Below are 15,140 nucleotides of genomic sequence, written 5' to 3' on the forward strand. Positions count from 1 at the left end.
ACCTCTAACCCCTCTCAGAATAGGAGCTGGTGACTTCATTCAGAGGTCACGCAAATTCAGACACGCAAGGTAGCTGTGACTGCCATTAAGTCTTCGCCCAAACAAGTTCTTATCACAAGAAAGGGTCCAAATAAAAAAACGATAGTTGGCTCTCAGCTGCAGTAACAATGCTTTTCCTCCTTTCTAAACACCCACTTGTAAAGTGAAAATGAGCTTCAATCTAAACAATGGCAAATTAAGCAGAAGTTGAACCACCCTGAAAAACATACAAACATCAAATCTGCAATCTAGATGTTCAACAATGTGACAAAAGGGACATCCATTCGGACTTACTCGAGGAATTCCGTGATGTATTTCTGACTACATTTTGACCAGGTCCAGGGAACTGTTTCGTAATTTAAAGTCGGGGCCATCACATGATACGGATGTTTAATTCCAACTTCTTTACACTTGAAGCTGTCGTCATGGGGAGCATTAAACCTGAAAGTGGAAACAAACCCTTAACAAAGGATATCCAGAGTGCACACCGAGTGTCACCAATGCCTATGTCTGTTTTAGGATGTAAAACACAGATGGGTCACGTTACGGCGGAATCTGTACTCTCGACTGCTTCCCAAGGTGCTGACAACGCTCACGTTTAGGAGCAACCGGCTTCCAAGAAGTAAAACTGAGCGTGCAGGCTGCTGCTGACCGTGAGATGGAGCCAGGCTCAAGGGCTCTGAAGAGACACCAGCTCACTGCAAGGCCTCCCCACAAAGCCACGGCCCTGAGATGCCCTACTGATGTCTCACAGCAAGACAGGCAAAGCAATGGTGTGGACCTGACAAGGGAGAAATCAGCCTCGATTTGCGTCAGCAGTCACAGAGAGACCCCGAATCCTGGGGCACGGTGGGAACAACTTCTCAGAGGGGTTTCTAACGGTCCCTGGGCAGTCCCCATTCGTAGAAGCCCACGGCAGTTTTAGTAATACAGGGGTTGATAAAGGAACCACTTAACAAAACAAAACAAAACAAAACAAAACAAAACAAAACAAAACAGGGCCAGTGCTGTGATGTAGTGGGCTAAGCCTCCACCTGCAATGCTGGTATCCCATACAGCTGGGCTCCAATTGGTGTCCCGGCTGCTTCTATTCCCAGCCAGCTCTCTGCTATGGCCTGGGAGAGCAGAAGATGGCCCAAGTGCTTGGGCCCCTGCCCCTGCACCAGAGACTGGGAAGAAGCTCCCGGCTCCTAGCTTCAGATGGGCCCAGCTCTGGCCAGTGAGGTCACTTGGGGAGTGAACCAGACGACAGAAGACCCTTCTCTCTGTCTTTCCCTCTGTTATCTCTGTAACTCTGCCTCTCAAATAAATAGATGACAAATTAAAAAAAAATTAGAGAAGAGAATTCTTAAAACAGAGACATATGTTTTAATGAGTAAGAACTTCCCCTGGCCAAAAACACCCTCTGCTGGGGCTCTGAGCTGCAAGATCAGAGACAAATTGGTTTTCACAGAGACCGGGAGATGTCCACAGGCAGGCACCCAGCAGGCCCTTCCACAGCTGAGAGAGGACGAGAGCTGGACTTGTGCAGCCTACGACAGACGACAGGGCCACGCAGAGGACAGCAAGGGCTGCAGGACATGTGCAGGAAAACAGGGGACAGGGGTCAAGTGAAGGACAGTGAGTGTTGGGGGTCACACTGGAAACCAAGAGATAGTGGTCATGAAGAGGATAAAGGAATAAAGGGGTAGAGAACATGTAGAACAGAAGTGACACACAGCACAGGAACAAGTAGAGGCCACGTGCAGAACAAGGGACAGGGTCGTTTACAGGCTACCACAGACCCGCAGCCATGCACGCGATGACCAGAGAGGCCACTGTGAGGATGGAGACGGGGTCGTGCATAGAACAAGGGACAGGGTCATTTACAGGCTACCACAGACCCGCAGCCATGCACGCGATGACCAGAGAGGCCACTGTGAGGATGGAGACGGGGTCGTGCATAGAACAAGGGACAGGGTCATTTACAGGCTACCACAGACCCGCAGCCATGCACGGGATGACCAGAGAGGCCACTGTGAGGATAGAGACTGGGTCGTGCATAGGACAAGGGATGGAGGCCATCAGTGCCTGTCAGGGACACCACTACTGTAAACCAAACAATTCCCAGGTTCTGTTTCTTTGGCTTGGTCTGCTGATCTAGACACCCTGAGAGACCTAACACAGCTCTAAAACAGCCTGAGTCAGCATATCAGGGAGCAGTTACAGTGATGACTTTTTGAAGAAACACAGGTACGAGCAATTCAACCAGAGGTGGATCTTCAGGTGCTCTGTGCAGTGAGCAGAAGGCACATCCCCGCGGGACAGACACTCACACACGGCCCAGCGCATCCCCGCGGGACGGACACTCACACACGGCCCAGCGCATCCCCGCGGGACGGACACTCACACACGGCCCAGCGCATCCCCGCGGGACGGACACTCACACACGGCCCAGCGCATCCCCGCAGGACAGAGGTACTCACACATGGCCCAGCTCATGCGCAATGGTAAAGGCAGCACTCAGTCCATTCTCTTCACTGATAGAGCAGCTCCGGGAAGGATCACACAGGGTCCCTAATTCTGCTAGGCCTGAAAAATTTCATATTTGCATATAACCAAACTGGAAACAGCATTTAACTCGTAAACTAAGAACTAAATTTTAAAGTATTCATTGGCATTACCACCTAGAAATAAACAGAGCTGGCTGTTAATACTGAATGAATATAGGTATTGAACATTTTGTCTTATAAAAGCTTAAAGAGAAAAAAACTGAACTAGACCCAATAATGTTGATTGCTAAAGGTTGGGAGAGGAAGGAAGGTTAGAGGGAGCTTGGATTAAAAAACAAAAACAGGGGAAGCTGGGTGTAGGTCACTGATCGGTACAGATACACTAACATGCAATGCTGTTAACAGGGGAAGCCAGCGTGTGCCCACAGCTTACAGACTGTGACAAAGTATCACAATAATATCAGGTGCTAACCAAAGAGGAAGTGGAGTGTAGAGTATATGGGAATTTCATACTTCTTCACTATTTTTTGTTTTATAAATTTAAAACTTATGAAATCAAAGTCTAAAAAAAATCTTTGTAGTGGCCAGTGCTGTGTACAGTGGGTAAATGCCAGCTGTAAAAAGCCTGCAATGCCAGCATCCCACGTGGGTGCCAGTTAGTCCTGGCAGCTCCTCCTCCAATCCAGCTCTCTGCTATGGCCTGGGAAAGCAGAAGACGACCCAAGTCCTTGGGCCCCCACATCTGCACAGGAGACCCAGAAGAAGCTCCTGGCTTCGGCTCAGCGCAGCCCCAGCGATTGCAGCCACTTGGGGAGTGAAACAACAGATGGAAGACCTCTCTGTCTCTGCCTCTACTTCTCTGTAACTGTGCCTTTCAAATAAATAAATAAATCTTTTTTTAAAAAAAGAAATCCTTTTAGAAAACTCTTAGATTACTCAAGAAAATAATTCCAAAAATGGGTGAACAAACAATGTTTTTAAATATACATAAAGAATAGTCATTCCATGTAGGTTGAAGGATGTAGGCACATCAGTGTGGGAGTAACAAAGGCACTGAATGGGTTAACTGGCAATACAATAACTAATGAGAGCAGAAAATAGCACACAACTCCAAAAATATCTATGAGACTTCTTTAATTTTCTAACATCTAAGATCACATTATACACACACACACACACACACAGTTATCACATAATTAAATGAGTAAAAACATGTTCAGTGCTGAGAACAGTACTTGGCATTTAATCTATGTTGAATAAAATGAGACCCAGCGATAAGAATTACTTTAAGCACTCAGTAATTCTGCAACTCTTTCAGCAACAGGAAACGCACTATCAAGATGTAGTCACTCTACTATAAAGAATAACAAGCAACTCAAATGTGCAGTTGAAAGACGACAACAATCTGAGCTGGCCGGATACTAAAGACAGCAATAGTCAGTTAATAGTCCTCGAAAAATAACACAGAGCAGGAAATTCGAAATAAACGTTCATTACAAAAATCCATGCTCCATCATCAGACAAGGTAGCTTTTTATTTATTATTTTTTGAATTGAACACAATACCATGGTTTTACCACCAATATCCTGTAATATTTAGTTGTCAACTGGTCTGCTCTCCTATGACAATTCCTTTCACAAAAGTTTTTCATACCTAAGATAATAATTTCTTAAAGTTTTAAAAATTTCTTCATATAAAATAAAAAACATTTGCATTAGCTACTGTTACAGCTCTCACCTCTAAGTGGTAATTCTTTTATTCTTAAAAGTTAAAAATATGGACATCTTCATAGCATTTAAGGTAAACTTCATAATAATTAGAATGCTTTCGTTGTGTGTTAACAGAAATGGAAATTAAATCAATAAAGTTTTAAAAGGCTGAAAAAAAGCCAAAGATAAACAAGTTCATTAACTGATACTTTTCAGCAAAAAAGCAAAGATGTGTCCTCTTTCTGACCTCATTACCAAAAGGCCTTGTTTGGGCAAAGTCCCTCCTACCCTCAGTGACTTTTTCTTAGTTTAAAGCAAGACCAAAAACTAAACAAGAAAAAGAATACATTAGTAAACAGTGCCTCAAAGATAGTATGAGGGCAGCACCAGATGCTCCCTTCCAATCTACTCAGTTTCAGGGCTGTGTAGACATCTGATTATCTCCCACACTTTGTGCTTCACGCTTAGATACATGTATACATTCTAGGGACCAGATAAGTGTGGCAGTTAAGAAACTAACAAGCATCAGCAAAGAACAAATTAACGTGCCCAAAACCAACCTCCTAGGAAATGAAACTTCTAAACGCTCAAATGAATATTTCAAAATACCTATTTTAAGGAAACTCAATTCAACTTAAGAGAATATTGAGAAAAGATTCAAGATTCTAACATATTTGAGAGAGAGATGGAAATGACAAAATCGAGGAGCAATTCTTCAAGTCAAAAGTACACCAAAGTGAAATTAAAAATGTAAAAGGCGGTATCAATTGCAGAACAGATCAAACAGAGGAAAGAATCAGACACCTGGAAGACAGGCTATTTGAAAACACACAGTTGGAGGAGAAAAAAGAAAACCAAGAGGAATGAGGAACATTTATGAAAAATATGGAATAGTGTGAAAAAAGCAAATAGTTGACTTACTGGGATTTAAGAAGAACTAGAGCAACCAAAGGAGTAGAAAGCATATTCACAGATACTGACAAAAATTTTCCCAAACCTGAAGAAAGATACAGCCATCAGGTGCAAGAAGGCCAAAGGTCATCAGTCTGATTCAACCTGACATTCATGGCTACCCCAAGACATAGTCAAGCTCCTCAGGATTAGAGATGAAAACAGGACTCTCAAAGCTACAAGAGAAAAGAAGTAAAACACAGCAAGGGCTCCCCATCCGCCTGACCGCACACTCCCAGCAGAAACCTTTCAGGCCAGGAGAGAAGGGGAAGAGACTTTCATGATATGGAAGGCAGGACAACTCCAGCCAAGAATACTGTCTCCAGAAAAACTATGCTTCAGATGATAGGAAAGATACAGACAGTCCCAAACCAAAGTTCAGAGACTTCATCACCACTAGATCTGTCTTACAAATAGTGCTAAAGGGAGCTAGTTCTTCAAGCTTCAAGAAATACTAACAAGAAGAACATATCAAAAGGTAGAAAACTCCTGGTAAGAGTAGCTTTAAAAAATTTCAGAATGCTCTATTACTTTAGACATTGTGTATAAAGCATTTATATTCATTGTGAATCTCCCCAACTTGTAACTACTGAATTGAAACATTAAAAGAGGCCAAGCATAATATCAAAAACTCAACACCAGGGATGAATGCAGCACAAATTTAGAGGCATTTATTAAGATTTACCTCTTTGTTTTTGTCTCTTTCCATATCTTTAAAATCAACATTAAGCTTTTTTTTTTAGCAAGATAGATTGTTGTAACCAAAAGAAACTTTTTCTAAGCCTTAACAACACAAAACCTATATACAGAATTATCAAAACATAATAAGCAAGGAATCAAAGTATACCCCAAGAAAAAAATCATTTAACAGAAACAACAAAGACTGCAATTTAGAAACAAAGAAAGTAATTACAATAAAAATACAAAACAACGATCCAAATGGCAATAGTAGGATGCTACCCATCAGTAATTACCTTAGATATTAATGTGTTCCTGGACTGGAGAAATCAGTATCATTGAAATGTACATACCACCTAAAGCAATTCATAGATTCCATTCAATCCCTACCAAAATCCCAGACATGTTCTAGAACTAGAAAGAACACAGCTTAGCTTTGTATGGGACCATAAAAGATCATGAATAGCCAAAATGATCTTGAGCAAAAAGAAAAAAGCAGCAGGCACCATACTATCTGCATTCAAGATATAATGCAGAGCCGGCGCCGTGGCTCAATAGGCTAATCCTCCACCTTGCGGCGCCGGCACACCGGGTTCTAGTCCCGGTTGGGGCGCCGGATTCTGTCCCGGTTGCCCCTCTTCCAGGCCAGCTCTCTGCTATGGCCAGGGAGTGCAGTGGAGGATGGCCCAGGTGCTTGGGCCCTGCACCCCATGGGAGACCAGGAAAAGCACCTGGCTCCTGGCTCCTGCCAGGATCAGCGCGGTGCGCCGGCTGCAGCGGCGGCCATTGGAGGGTGAACCAGCGGCAAAGGAAGACCTTTCTCTCTCTGTCTCTCTCTCACTGTCCACTCTGCCTGTAAAAAAAAAAAAAAAAAAAAAAAAAAAAAAAGATATAATGCAGAGCTACAGTGATTAAAACAGCATGGTGGCCAGCACCGCGGCTCACTAGGCTAATCCTCCGCCTTGCGGTGCCTGCACACCGGGTTCTAGTCCTGGTCGGGGCACCGGATTCTGTCCCGGTTGCCCCTCTTCCAGGCCAGCTCTCTGCTTGGCCAGGGAGTGCAGTGGAGGATGGCCCAAGTGCTTGGGCCCTGCACCCCAGGGGAGACCAGGAGAAGCACCTGGCTCCTGCCATCGGATCAGCGCGGTGTGCCGGCCACAGCGGCCATTGGAGGGTGAACCAACAGCAAAGGAAGACCTTTCTCTCTGTCTCTCTGTCTACTCTGCCTGTCAAAAAAACAAACAAACAAACAAAAAAATTAACAAAAACAAAACAAAACAAACAAAAAACCAGCATGGTATTGGCATAAAAACAGACCCACAGGGGCCAGCAGGGTAGTGTAGCAGGCTAAGCCTCTGCCTGCACTCCGTATGGTCACGGTTCCTGTCCCAGCAGCTCCTCTTCTGATCCAGCTCTCTGCTATGGCCTGAGAAAGCAGTGGAGGATGGCCCAAGCCCTTGGGCCCCTGAACGTGCTTGGGAGACCAAGAAGCAGCTCCTTGTTACTGGCTTTGGATCGGCCCAGCTCTGGCCGTTGTGGCCCTTTGGGGAGTGACCCAGTGGATGCAAGATCTCTCTCTGTCTCTCCCACTCTCAGTCTGTAACTCTACCTCTCAAATAAATAAAAATAAAATCTTAAAAAAAAACCAACAGATCCACAACCATTAGAACAAAAGAGAGATTCCAGAAGTGCACCCATGCATCTACAGCCAAATGATTTTTGACAAAGATGCTAAGAGCATGCATTGGAAAAAGGATGGTCTTTTTAGTAACTATTGCTGGGAAAACTGGATATGCATACACGGAAGCATAAAACTAGATCCCTACCTCTTACAATGCAAAATAACCAACTCAAAATGGATTAAAGACCCCAGTGTGAGGGACTGGCGCTGTGGCACAGCAGGTAAAGCCGCCACCTGGGGTGCCGGCATCCCATATGGGCACCGGTTCAAGTCCCAGCTGCTCCATTCCTGATCCAGCTCTCTGCTATGGCCTGGGAAAGCAGTGGAGGATGGCCAAGTGCTTGGGCCCTGCACCCACGTGTGAGACCTGGAAGAAGCTCCTGGCTCCGGACTGGCACAGCTCCAGCCGCTGCAGCCAATTGGGGAGTAAACCAGTGGATGGAAGATCTCTCTCTCTCTACCTCTCCTCTCTCTCTGTAACTCTTTGAAATAAATAAATAAATACAAATCTTAAAAAAAAAAAAAGACCCAAGTGTGAGACCTCAAACTTTGAAATTATTAGAAGAAAGCACAACAAAAACACTTCAGGACATTATAATGGGCAAGTATTTTCTGTACCACACTGCAAAAGCCCAGAAAATAAAAGCAAACAGACACGAAATTTCATCAAACTAAAGAGCTTGTAAACTCAGCAAAAGAAACAATCAACAAAGGCACAATGGTAGAAGACGCTTGTAAGCTCTACGTCTGACAAGAGGTTAGTATCCAGACTATATAAAGTCCTCAAACAATTCAACAGCATTAAATCCCAAATAATCCAAGTAAAAGATGCAGCAGTGGACCTAAACAGACATTTCTCAGAAGTGATACAAGGGCCAACATTTAAAGAAATGCTCAGTATCACTAATCATCAGGGGAATATGCAAATCAAAACCACGATGAAACAGCACCTGGCTCCAGAAGATAGGCAATTAACAAAAAGACAAAAGATAGTAAGTGTTGGTCAAGATGTGCTGAAAAGGGAACCCTTGCACACTGTCGACGGGAAGGCAAAATAGTGCAGCCATTGTGGAAAACAGTACAGACCTTCCTCCAGAAACAAGGAACAGAACTACCCTACAGTCCAGCAGTCCCTCTCGTGGGTATATATCCAAGAGATGAAATCCACAAAAGCTAGGAAACAACAGCAACTGTAGTGCTCATGCACCAATGAACAGATAAAGAACGTATGGCACAAATACAGGATGTAGTACGGATCAGACATAAGAATACGAACTCATGTCATTCTCAACATCATGGACGGAACTACAAGTCACTGTGTTGGGCAAAATAAGCTCCAGACAAATACCACATGACTACACTTGCTTGTGGACCCTAAAAAAATCCCACAGAAGTTATAAACATAATGACCGACAACAACTAACAAATGTAGATCACATAAGGCAGCATACAACGTTAATTACAATAACTGTAGTAAATAGACTTTACCAGTTGAACAATAAAGAATACTGTATTTCATATTTTAAGAATCCAATTATATGCTTTTTTCAAGGAAAAAACTAACATATGAGGGCACTGGAAAACTGGAGGTAGTGACATATCCAGCAACTAAGCAACAAGAGAAAGTTGAGGTCACCCTGCTATCAACAGACATAATAAATTTTCAAGTATTCAACTCTGAAAGAAAATAATACATATTTTTCCAAGACACTTAAAAAGTCCACTTAAATGGACAGATCTTTTAGGAACATTAAGCGGAGATACACAGCCCATCAGTTATTAAGATTACAGAAGTCTGAAGTGAAAATAGTGCAGAATTGGCATGTGAATGAATAAGACATGGGCATGGAATGGATGGATGTTACACACATCCAGGTTCATACAGAGATTTCATACATGATATTGAGATTTCAAGGAAAAGGAGGAAATATTCAAGGTACAGTTTGGGGAATCTGGTTTTGCAGTTAGAGAAGAAAGTAACAAAACCAAATAAGTATCTGACATCGTATCAAAAAAATTGTCCCTTTTTAATTTCTTCAATGGCCCATTGGTCATGCAGTAGCATGTTGTTTAATGTCCATGTACCTGTAAATGTTCTGTTGCACTTCTTGTTACTGATTTCCAGAGTTAATCTTTCGTGGACTGAGAAGACACATCATTGAAGATACATTCAATCTTTTTTAAATCTACTGAGATTTGACTCGAGGCCCAATACAAGGTCTACCCTAGAAAATGTTCCATGTGCTCATGAGAACAGTGTGCATTCTGTAGTCACTGGGTTACAGAGTCAAATATGGAAGGACGAATTTTGAAATATTTACAACAGGGGCCAGTGTGGTGGCACAGTGCATTAAGCTGCCATCTGCAAAGCCAGCATCCCCTATGGGTGCTAGTTCATGTCCCAGCTGCTCTACTTCTGATCCAGCTCCCTGCTAACGGCCTGGGAAAGGCAGCAGAGGATGGCCCAAGTGTTTGGGCCCCTATCAACCTTATGGGAGACTTGGATGGAGCTCCTGGCTTCAACATGGCTCAGCCCTGGCCATTACAGCCACTTTTGGAAATGAATCAGCAGATGGATACCTCTCTAGCTGTCATCTGTCTGTCGCTCCCTCTCTCGTTCTCTTTAACTCCTACTTCCAAATAAATAAATTAGTCTTAAAAAAATATTAACGGAGCCAGTGCCATGGTGTTGAGGGTAAAGCCAAAGCCACTGCTTGGAGCTGGCATTCCACATGAACACCAATTCATGTCCCAGCTGCTCCACTTCCAATCTATTTCCTGTTAATGTGCCTGGGAAAGCAGCAGAAGATGGATTAAGTGCCAGGGCCCCTGCACCCATGCAGCAGACCCAGAAGAAGCTCCTGGCTCCTGGCTCCGGCCTGGCCCAGCTCCAGTTGCTGTGACATTTGGGAAGTGAACCAGTGGATGGAATATCTCTTTCTCCTCCTCCTCCCCACCCCCCATAACTCTGACTTCCAAATAAATATTTTAAAAAAAAAACAGAATACAGCAAATACCACCGCAGAAAAAATGGGAAATTTTATTTCATTCCTTACAGAGAAGGAAAACCAATGGCCAGTAAATATGATTTCTCATTAGAAATCATGGAAATAAGTGACTATAATATATTACATTTAGATTGACAAAAATCAGAAATCTGAAGATGTCCTACTGTGACAAGAACACAATCAAAAGGAATGCTTGTTGTCCACTGATAATGGTGTAATTTGGTACGACCACATTAAAAAATAGCTTGGTATTTCTTATTAAGTTGAGTAATAACATTCATACTGGTAGAGCAATTCTAGTCCTAGGAATTTACCTTCCTACAAAAAAAAATCATGAAAAGTCAGATGAGCTCAAATTATTCTCTGGTAAGATCTGGATATATAAGCTATCGATTCAGTAGGCCACAGCAGTGAAAATGCATGCATTCCAGCTACAAAAGCACAAGAAGCAGCAAAACCAAGTGATTCTCCAGGAACACGTACACTCGTTATAGAACCATTCCTCAAAACACAGAAGGAGCTGGCAAATATGATATACTTGGTACTGCTACCTCCTGGGACAAGCAGCGACGGATGGTGGACAGAGCTCTTGTCTTAGTAATGACAGCACTCTGAAGCCTGTGTCTGGCCATGGATTCACTACTTTGCTTTCCGTGGACACGTGGGTTATTAAGTGCGACTTAACATGAGCTGAGTGTTATGTTAGGTAACACCGTAAGTTAATCAAACACGTCACAGAATTTCATACTTTTTATTCTGTAAACTTTATAGAAGTAGAATTAAATAATAGTGATAGGTAATAATGTATCAAGACAACTAATCAAAACATTAAATAAAAAGAAATTAATTTGAACATTTTTTAAAATAATGCAGTCACCAATTACATAAGCTAAAGTTAACTGGCAAAATAACTTACCTAACGTGTCACATTTTTCTTTAGCGCCACAAATGTCTTCCCTTAAAAGAAAATTTTTATTAATTAATAAACACGGTACATAATTAGTAATAATACTGCTAATAAAATAATAGTCATAGATTAGTAGTAATTTAAAATTTTCATTTGTATTTAAAGATATTTTCTCACTACCAACCAGAGCAGAACCACAGATCAAGGTAGAGTAATGTGTACAAAACTAAATCAATTTCTTTTAATTACAAAAAGAGAATACATGGGCTATGTGTTAGCTTCTTTACATGGGCTCAAAGTTTGTATTCCAGGGTTCTGGGAAGTTGAGATTTCTCTCAGGTTAAGCCCCAAGAAAAGTATTTCTCCGTAAAACCAACCAAAAAGTAAACCTGGGATCTATATATTCTGACAGCACCCACGTTGCTGAATCAAAGGTATTAATTAGCAATACACAAAGCTATTTCCAAAGGTTCACCGACAAATGGAATTAAATGACAGTGTCTTCTCCATGAACTTACTGCAGATGTCCTGTTCTCCAGTGTGTGTAAAATAGAAACTGACTTTTATCAGCAGAAGGTGTTTCCGTGGAAATAAAGAGGCTCAAGAAGAGCCCCAGCCAAGGCAACATGGTCCTTAAGACACACACAGAGCATCAGCATACAGAGCAGAGCGAGGAAAACGCACAGGGAGTCCGCAACGTGCACAGCGACTCAATTCAGACCTCTTTCCAGGGACTGAAACAGCAGCAGGGGAATGCAGCAAAGGAGATGATTCTGTTCAGACCACGCCATTTCTCCACAACCAGACAGTCTAACCCAGCACTCTGGTGCAAAAGCTGTGAGAACCCTCACTCGCAGCTTTTTGGGGAATTCAAATTCTCACCGGACGTTTCCGAGCACTACTGGTACAGAATCACGGCGGGGAGGAGGGGAGGAGGGGAGGAGGGGAGGAGGGGAGGAGGGGAGGAGGGGAGGAGGAGGGGAGAAGAGGGGGAGGAGGGGAGAAGAGGGCGAGGAGGCGAGGAGGCGAGGAGGCGAGGAGGCGAGGAGGGGAGGAGGGGAGGAGGGGAGGAGGGGAGGAGGGGAGGGGAGGAGGGGAGGAGGGGAGGGGAGGAGGGGAGGAGGAGAGGAGGAGAGGAGGGGAGGAGGGGCGGAGGGGCGGAGGGGAGGAGGGGAGGAGGGGAGGAGGAGAGGAGGAGAGGAGGAGAGGAGGAGAGGAGGGGAGGAGGAGAGGAGGAGAGGAGGAGAGGAGGAGAGGAGGGGCGGAGGGGAGGAGGGGAGGAGGGGAGGAGGGGAGGAGGAGAGCGTCTGCTGAGCCCTACCTGGTGATGAGGACAGCTGTGTCGTGGTGGGCAGGGTGGGCGTCGTCAAGGACATTCTGAGTTTGCTGCCATGAACAGAAATTCTGCAGCGTGCTGCCTGCGTTGGAACTGACGACTGGTCCTTCCTACACAACACACAGCTCAGGGTGAGGTCCAAACATCAGGCCCACTTTCTCCTCCAAGCTCTCAGCATCCTGGCCACCCCACGCACAGAAGAGCAAGCTGCAGCCAACTCCAGGAGCGGCACCTCTCTCCTTCGCCCCAAACACCGTGAACTCTGAAGCTCCCCGGTTACTCTCTATGCTAACCCAGCCAACAGCAGGGTATTTAGTGTTGGATTTTTGATTTGTTTGTATCTTCTCTCCCCTGGCTCAGATAAACACTGCTGTTGTTCCACTTGATCTCTATCACAACAGAAAAAGTAATCTCAATCCTTTTGAAACCAAGTTTTTAGAGCAAACTTTTAAAAAAATCTAATTCTTAGTGAGTTTTGTGACCTCTATATATTCACACTAAAAGCCCACTGCAACTAAGATTACTAATGTTTTAATATTCAATCCGTTTCTTACATGTTCATTGTGAATCACAATTAATTTTACGAGTACAATGTTTATAAGATTTCCGATACTTGAGTCCTTGTAGATTTGTGCAACCTGCAATAAAAAAGAAAGCAGGGTTAGATTCCACAGATGTGTCTTTCTTCTAGAAAGTGCACTGAGCCCAGCCCGAGAGCAACTCTCCCGGCGAGCTGCATGCTGAAATCCAACACAGCGATTATGAGCCCCACGCGTGGGTCCCACCCCTTGCAACCACAGCAGAGCCCCCAGGGCTGGTACCCAGGCGTCAGCATCTTCTCAGCTCCCCCACAATCTCAGTGACTCTAACAGGCGGTGAGTCTGAGCACCAGGCTCCTACACCAGGCGGATGCGTGTCTTCCAGCGAACTCCGAGCTGCTGGGCAATGGAGTTTCAGGCCCAGCCCTGATGAGGGAGACACAATCTGTACTTTAGCAAGAACCCCGCGCGATGTGAACACAACTTAGAGTCTGAAGGATTTAGTGTTCTGAAGGATTCAGCAAGAAATCTGCTGCATTCTAGTCCAGGGTCTACCATGTGCACCATCACAAGATTCCATCACACAAACATGGAAGTTTGTCTATTTGTTTTCTGCTAGTTCTATCTGATCTTCTCTGCACTCAGTGTTAACTTCCAATTATGAACATGGTTTTGAGGATCTTTGTTTAAGATTTATTTCAGAGGTAGAGTTATGCACAGAAAGCGGGAAGACAGAGAAAAAGGTCTTCCATCTGCTGGTTCACTCCCGAAATGGCCACAATGGCTGCAGCTGGGCCAATCCGAAGACAGGAGGTTCTTCTGGGTCTCCCACATGGGTGTAAGGGTCCAAGAACTTGGACCATCTTCTACTGCTTTCCCAGGCCTTCAACAGGGAGCTGGATTTGAAATGGGGCAGCCAGGACTCAAACCAGCACCCATATGGGATGCTGGCACCACAGGTGGAGGCTTAGCCCACTACACCATGGTGCCGGCCCCTTCCATGAACTTTTTGAAGACTCTTCATAGTATATATTTCAAAATTTACACACCAAATAAGCTCATGCTCTAATTCTGGTTCTACAAACGTTTGTAGGACCCCATATATAATCCACTGGCTCCATGGCTGAAGCACTCAGCACTTCTCCCCTTGTATCTACAGCTCAACACACGAAAACTCTTTCTTTCCCTTGAATCTTCCTTTAAATGGCTTACTGTCATATTCCAAGCCTAAACCACATATCCCTCTCTTTCTCCTTGATCATAACATTACCACTAACCCAGGTATATGTGTTTGAAGAAATGCAGTGAGCACCTTGCGGAAACATAAAGAACTCTCAAGTCTGCTTCCTCAAGTGGGAACAATCACGACACTCAGATGCAGCCCACACTCCTCGGACCCCACAGACCGATCTTGGAAATGGACTTCACACCCTGGGCTACATCAGTTCTGATGCTCTCCCTGCGGTACGTGTGACCGTCTCAGTTCACCCAGGACCAAGGGTTCCCAAGCATATGAGGCATTTAAAGACGAAAGCTAAGAATGTCCTGGGAAATCCAGAAGAGTCTGTCACGTTCACTAAGTCTCCTTCCATCTTTAGCACTGACTATCCATGAATGCAGCTGTGACCTCTGCTTTTCACCAATTAAAGAGTAATCCACGGGGCTGGCACTGTGGCCAGCCAGTGAAGCTGCTGTCAGCATCCCATACAGGCCCTGGTTGTGAGCGCCGGCTACTCCACTTCTCAGGCTCACTAATACTGCACTTTGTAAAGCAGCAGATGATGGTCTGCGTGCTTGGGT

At 44.3% G+C, this 15,140-nt stretch overlaps 1 protein-coding gene across 4 annotated transcripts in view; it reads right to left on the reverse strand.

The window, feature by feature from the left end:
• ADAMTS20 (ADAM metallopeptidase with thrombospondin type 1 motif 20) overlaps positions 1 to 15,140 on the reverse strand; it is a 170,178-nt gene that overhangs the window by 109,254 nt on the left and 45,784 nt on the right. For all 4 annotated transcript variants that reach the window (XR_016213193.1, XM_089304055.1, XM_089304054.1 and 1 more), the window contains exons 5-9: positions 13,356 to 13,439; positions 12,787 to 12,911; positions 11,475 to 11,515; positions 2,505 to 2,610; positions 334 to 480 (exon numbers count right to left, since the gene is read on the reverse strand). Coding sequence is in view for 3 of the 4 variants with exons in the window: in XM_089304055.1 (XP_089160181.1) it covers positions 334 to 480; positions 2,505 to 2,610; positions 11,475 to 11,515; positions 12,787 to 12,911; positions 13,356 to 13,439 (503 nt within the window). In the remaining variant the exon portion in view is untranslated. The remainder of the gene's footprint in view (positions 1 to 333; positions 481 to 2,504; positions 2,611 to 11,474; positions 11,516 to 12,786; positions 12,912 to 13,355; positions 13,440 to 15,140) is intronic.

Source organism: Oryctolagus cuniculus, chromosome 9 (assembly GCF_051225735.1).
Source record: "Oryctolagus cuniculus isolate XC-2025 breed Fujian yellow rabbit chromosome 9, ASM5122573v1, whole genome shotgun sequence".
In the NCBI taxonomy this organism is placed as follows: Eukaryota; Metazoa; Chordata; class Mammalia; order Lagomorpha; family Leporidae; genus Oryctolagus; species Oryctolagus cuniculus.